Source organism: Protomyctophum bolini, assembly GCF_963924005.1.
Source record: "Protomyctophum bolini genome assembly, chromosome: 18".
Lineage (NCBI taxonomy): Eukaryota > Metazoa > Chordata > Actinopteri > Myctophiformes > Myctophidae > Protomyctophum > Protomyctophum bolini.
In genome coordinates this window covers 11,824,249-11,830,948 of record NC_137879.1, presented here as the reverse complement: position 1 = coordinate 11,830,948, position 6,700 = coordinate 11,824,249, and the positions used below count along the sequence as shown (strand labels likewise).

Below are 6,700 nucleotides of genomic sequence, written 5' to 3'. Positions count from 1 at the left end.
CTTGCCCAGCAGTCTGCCGTCAACAAGGCGGATGTGTGCCCTTTAAAGCGAGGTCACTTCTCGCCCTCAGGCGTCTTACAAAAAAATGGTCAAAATGAGTTTTATTGTTCCATGCAGTAGCACATGACAAGCCTCCTCATGTCACAATGACCACTGTTTAATTAATTCCACTGTGCTCATATCTGCTATCACACAACAGTTGTGACTTGTGGTCTAAGTTTCTTAAAAAAAAGAAAGAAAAAAAAAGAATAGGCCTAATGAAAAGATTCTCACTTTCCTACATTACTGAAAGTCTGAATGCATATAGTCGAGGGCCACATGCTGCGCAGTACCTTCAAGAAGGTTCCACCTGTACCACCAGTTGAACTTGAACCCCCCTCCCTGAGACAAGGTTCAGCTTGTTTATGCATTGAGAAAGTCAAAGACATTGGATTAAGAAAGTAATGTCTTTAAAAGGATCCCTCCTGGCTAATACGACAAATAGATTGGCCTATCATGCCTTATGTTTGCTGTACTGTAGCGCCTAGATTAGAACCTACACACGCACACGCGCACACACACACGGTTTCCGTATCCTAGTATAGTGACGTGTAACCAGGAAGTAGCTAGCTAGTAGCTACACAGAATCATCACTAGACAACAGCAGACTTTAGCAGATTGAAACATGATGGTAAGTGACAAAATCTCACTCTGTTTGTTGTTCACTATGGAATCAGTCGATTCGTTTTTTACTGTGCCGCAAAGAACGGTGGCAGAATTTCACCAACTCCTCAGAGAGGGACGAATCTGTCGCTGCAGTCTCTGTGTTGCTAATGAGTTAGCATAGTATTTTTTAAATGTAAACACATGTTATAGTTATACAACAAAACGTTTTTTAACACCACACATGATAACGCGTAACGTTTTAATGTGATATTAGCACACCATGGACGTAACTGTCATCTATATGTGGTCGTAGACTTGCCGTTAAACACTAGATAAACAACGTCATATATATAGCAGACGTGTCATTTACTGTGTATATGTCAGTGATTCTCAATCTCAACGCCTCCAAGGACCACCAGTTTGTGCATCAGTGATTAGGCCACACTTGTATAGGCCTCCTGTTAGCCCCTTTCTGGACCCTTGTTTACCCTTTCTCCCCAAATCCAGAAAAGGTAAACAAGGGGACCAGAATGGAGCTAGCCTTATGTGGTCTGATCTAGAGTCTAAATGTTTGGGCTAGGTCTGATCCAACAACTTGTGCGCCTCTGCACATCTGTTGTGCCCTGCGAGAGATGAATGCATATTATTTTTGTGTAGCAGCCTAGCAGGGCAGCTCGTTTATATCCCAGCCCATGTATGGAACATATTGTAGCACGTAGGCCAAATAAATCAGGTCTTAATAAAGCAGTAATTCCCCTAAATTGTGTAATCCTAAAAGTATTTCTCTATTAATGGTGGTGCAGTGTCATTCTCAGATTCCATTGATTAGTTTAAGAAAATATGATGACAACAGGCAGTATCACATGACAAGTTCTAAACTTGATTAAACACAGTCAGTGGTCACACTCGCTTTACATGAGCAGGAGATATGAGTCGTAACAGATATGGAGTCCAATATTATGAATAAGTACACAATAACAAACACATAATGTTCTACAATGTAGTCAAGTTGTACTTGAGCATTTGCATTTGGCTGCGAGCTGATGGTGTCACAGTAAAGCAGTGACGATCATCTATGCTCATGGGAATGAAAGTGAATCGGTACAGTACAGACACCAGTCAGATGATATCAAACAGATAACAGTGCAAGCATATGATGGATTATAAACGGTGTTTAGAATAGAAACTGTACAGGTATCACTTTTACAGTAATATGTTAAACCTTATTGGTGAAAATTGGTATTACAATATCAGTGTCGATAGCCATGGACATTGGACATATTCAGTTATCGGCCAGATTTTGCCCAGAATGTAAACATTTTGTATCCCTTGTATTTAGTCTAATGTGTTGTGCTGCTAGTCCATATCTAGATAGATATGGCGATTGTCAAAATGGTCTTGCACACTATCAGTCAAGGTTCAAAATGTCTCTTCCTTATCGATCCCCTAGGAAAATGATGATGATGTGTCCCTGTTTGACGCAGAGGAGGATGTTGGGACAAAGTCAAAGAAGACTGTCAAGTAAGTTCACTCACATGTTCACTCAGTCAACAGGATCCTTGTGCAAATGCCTAATATCACATGCTGTTTGACTGTAACAATAACAACTACCGTGTATTATCATATCTGTATTAACCCATTTAGATCTGAGGACACATCTGTGTATGACCTTAGCCTTTAACCACTTTAACCATTATTTAAAACTTTAGCTGTTGAAAAATAGCAGATCTACAAGCTACAAGCTTGTAGATCTGCTATTCGTTAATTTGTGGCGCGAATCATTTCACAGCGAACATTTCTAACTCAAATCTTTGCTTCTGGGGTGGGGGGGGGGTGTCCCCTGGAGCAACATATTTTCAGATGGGGTCGGTGGCCAATTACATTTTTGGGGTTCTTGACATGAAATTCTTTGAGAACCACTGACAGAAACATAGGATTTTCAGAAAACTTTTTTTGTAGAATCTGGTTTCAGGTCTCAATGTATTAAAAAACGATATGTTGTTCTTCACAGGCATCCACTGGCATCATTCTTTCACCTCTTCTTCCGAGTTAGTGCTATCCTAGTGTACCTGCTCTGTAAGTTTTTCAGTAGCAGTTTCATTGCCCCCATGGTCATGGTCATCCTCCTCCTGTCGTGTGACTTCTGGACTGTAAAGGTGGGCTACTGTCTGCTTCCTCACGTTGAAAATAGATCAAGTATTATAACTAGTGAGAGTCATACGATATATGATATACACGTATAAATCATACATAATATTTGAGCTCATCTATATTGTCTACTGTAGAACGTCACTGGCAGATTGATGGTTGGTCTGAGATGGTGGAACCGGGTGGATGATGATGGTGGGAACCACTGGGTGTTTGAGTCTAGAAAGGTACAGTACATTTATCTGAACTTGATTAATCAAATTGTTGTATGTTATGCTTTTCTTTTAATTATTGTACATTTTTCCAGTGATTGCGTGGACAATAAGCTTTTGAAGGTATTCTGGGGTAGCATTATGCTGCTTATTGCTTGGGCTTGTAAACACAACTTGCAAAGTCTTAATGAAAACAGTACATCACTTCGGCACACTTTGCCCATGTGTTCATTGTGTTTTGCATCATTTATTGTCACCCTTTATCGTTTTCCCCCACCTATTATTATTATTACCACCCCTTAATTATTAACTAAAGGGCCTGCCATGGTGTCATAATGGTATATTTGTTTGCTCTCATTGATGAACAAGCTCACTGCGCGTCACTTCGTGCCTTGCTGCAAGCTTGTATGTCTTCTATTTTTCAGAAGACACTGACAACCAATTTACCATAACTTAAGTAATGATTTGAGTAGGACCATTTCCAGATAGAATTATGCTATTTCAAGGGGGGATCCTGATTCCTGATCAGTGTGCTTTTAAAACCCCATAATACAGTATTGACCTATTGTACAATTAAGAATTTATAAATATTGAATGCAGTGCTTACTGTCGGGAAGCTTCATTACACTGGCAGATGTCAGTATGAGAATATCCTCTTTGTTTTCCTTAGGGGAGTGGAAAGAAGCAGCTGGTCTCTGATTCAGAGTCACGTATCTTCTGGCTTGGACTGATTGTTTGTCCCATCCTCTGGGGTATCTTCGCCTTCAGTGCCCTCTTCTCTTTCAACATTAAGTGGCTGGTAAGTCCTAAAGCATGAGAAGGTCTTCTTATCTTATTAAAGTGCCACGGTTAAAGGAGAATTCCATACTAGAAGGCTTTCTTACCTTTTATTTGTAGTTATGTCCCAACCAAAGATGTCCAGGTGTTATTTTGTGCAAAAGTGCATTATTGGCTATTTCCCCTACCATAAGCCCTCAATGGGGGGTGGGTTTTTGTGCTAATTCGGTTATTTCCATCGAAATATGTAGTAAAGTGTGCCGCTTGGGATACTATTTACATTATGAAGAGAAGATATAAAAAAAAAAAGCGATGGAAATAAGCGAATTAGCACAACACCCCATAGCCCCATTCAATTCAATTCATTGAGGGCGTATGGTAGTGGAAATAGCCAATAATGCACTTTTGCACAAAATAACACCTGGACGTCTTTGGTGGGGACGTAACAACTACAAATAAAGGTAAGAAAGCCTTCTAGTATGGAATTCTCCTTTAAGGTCAAGTTTAGTCGCTTCTGTCAGTCTGTGCCAACAGTCAATCATTTCCAGGGCAGCCGGTAGATACTTTCGCGCTAAACTAATATAGTACCGCGAGGTCGCAGGGATTTTTTATTGAGCCCCCAAAACATCAATGTTCTGTATGTAAGTGTTGCCAGGCGACGGAGATAAAAATAATACTAGTGATGATGAAACTTGTCCAATGTCGTTCTAGGCGATCTGTGACTTTTAATCAAATTCGTCCAATGTCGTCCTTATTATAAACATATAAATTAGTTAATCATTGTAAAATAAATGTTTTATTCTTACCACGTTTTATTTATTCCCCCCCCCCCCCCCCCCCCTTCTTCTGCACACAGCCTGTGGTGATCATGGGTCTGGTGTTGCAGGGAGCCAACATGTACGGATATGTGCGCTGCAGAGTGGGAGGCAAGACCAACCTAAAGAACATGGCTACGAATTATTTTGGCCGTCAGTTCCTCAAACAGGTGACCTGATTTTTGTGAAACATAAACTCAACAAACAACTGCATGAATTAAAGTTCTCAGTCCATGACTGATTTCAGTCCTTTGGATTCCATAGAAGCCAAGCATGTCTTCTATCTATGGAAGCATGTTGCGCACCGAAAACAAGCTCACAACACAACACATCGCAACGCAACGTGTTGGGAGCTTGTAGATCGGCTATTTTTTGTCATTAGTTATTTTAAGATTAAAGTTGTTAAACTAGCAATAGAATACAGAAGCATCTTCCATAAACACAAGATGTGTTTATGGATGATGAATTTAGGCATTTAGCAGACGCTCTTGATCCAGAGCGACTTACATTTGGCAAAAACAAAAGCATGGCACACATCACATATATAAAAAGTAGTTATCATGAATCATGTTTAAGCTAAGAACGTAACAGTGGAGTATCTATGTCAACTATACATACTATACTATATTATATATTATACATGTGTACTATAAAGTGCTATGACTACATAAAATGCAATTCTAGTGCTGTCTACGTAACAAGCTATAAGTCTATCTAAAATACTATCCAAATCTACATGAATTGCTATCTAAGGGGCAAGGGGCAATCTAAGGGGCTAGGGCAAGTGCTACGGGCCATGGTGGAGTCTGAAGAGGTGGGGTTTCAGACTACGGCGGAAGATTGGGAGTGAGGCTGCAGTTCTGACTGTGATGGGAAGTGCATTCCATAGTTTTGTAGCCAGAAGGGAGAAGACGTGTGGAGCGTTGTCCCGGCGTTTTTAGTGAAGGTACCTCCAGCTTCCCTGCGTTGGCTGATCTGAGTGCGCGGGAGGGTTTGTAGGGTACGATCATACTTGTGAGATATGGGGGAGCCATGCCTTTTGGTTGCTTTGAATGCCAGCATCAGAGTTTTGTATTATGTGCGGGCAGCGACCGGGAGCCAATGGAGGGAGCGGAGAAGGGGGGGAGACGTGTGAGAATTTTGGCTGGTTGAAGACCAAGCGAGCTGCGGCATTTTGGATCAGTTGGAGGGGCTTAAGTGCACATGCCGGTAGTAGGCCAGTAAGGATGCCAATAAAAGCAAAGGTTAAAGCCTTAAACTGATTTCTTCAACAGGAACATATGTTCAGAGTGATAATACCTAAACATTATCATTATCAAGTTTCAGTCATGAGATTGTATTTAGCTTTTTCCATGCAACTGATTACAATCTGTTTTGAAGTGATGTAGTTAGTATACATTCTGATTCGTGTTCATTTTTCCTCTTTACAGGCACTGTCCAAGGAAGAGGAATCGTAGAGTACAACTCATCGATTTGGAACATGTTTGCATTATTCTAAATGCTATATAGTAAATAGATTTTATTAGCACATTGATAAATTGAATGAAACTTTTTTGCAGCAATGTGACAACCGAAATTGTTGAATTTCTATGGTTTTGATAACAATTCAAGAAGGTGATGGGCATCTCTGCTTTGCTACACAAACCCTTTAACTATTTTGTTAACCTTTTGTTTTGTTTTCCATTGCACATTAACCTCTGTTAAACGATGATGGTTGTTGTTTTTTTGAAAGATGTTGTGCAAACATTTTTGTTTGTAAGGATGTGTAAGAGTAAAGCAGTGTAAAGGTATGGGGTGCATTTGTAAATAATTATTTATGTAAAGAAACTACTGTATGTGGACCACCTTTGTGTGCAAATACATTTTTAACAATTTCCAAAATGTGTGATTTTTGGTGTTCTCTATTGTTAGTCAAAATTGATTTTATGAACTGTTTATGAGCAGGCAAACATGATAATTAACCGTGAATGAATTGCAAACCAGAAGGAGGTCATCTTGTGGACTACACTGACACATGGTGGAATGTTTAAGAAATGTATAATAGCCTATTTATCTATTTGGCTACATAACACATTTAGAACATTTGTGCAAACTGCAAAGTAT

At 39.8% G+C, this 6,700-nt stretch overlaps 1 protein-coding gene across 1 annotated transcript; it reads left to right on the top strand.

Annotated features, from left to right (window-relative positions):
* Positions 1-568: 568 nt before the first annotated feature.
* On the top strand, positions 569-6,471 carry tvp23b (trans-golgi network vesicle protein 23 homolog B). Its single transcript, XM_080788934.1, has 7 exons — positions 569-670; positions 2,096-2,166; positions 2,657-2,801; positions 2,931-3,020; positions 3,676-3,804; positions 4,639-4,767; positions 6,028-6,471. The coding sequence occupies exons 1-7, from the start codon at positions 665-667 to the stop codon at positions 6,052-6,054; spliced, it is 597 nt and encodes a 198-aa protein (XP_080645060.1). The 5' UTR covers positions 569-664; the 3' UTR covers positions 6,055-6,471.
* The last annotated feature ends 229 nt before the right edge of the window (positions 6,472-6,700 follow it).

What these genes read in the sequence shown, in the direction of transcription:
- tvp23b (XM_080788934.1), top strand. An exon ending in GTGACTTCTGGACTGTAAAG is followed by an intron (nt 2,802 to 2,930) that starts GTGGGCTACTGT and finishes TGTCTACTGTAG; the next exon opens with AACGTCACTGGCAGATTGAT. An exon ending in GGGTGTTTGAGTCTAGAAAG is followed by an intron (nt 3,021 to 3,675) that starts GTACAGTACATT and finishes TGTTTTCCTTAG; the next exon opens with GGGAGTGGAAAGAAGCAGCT.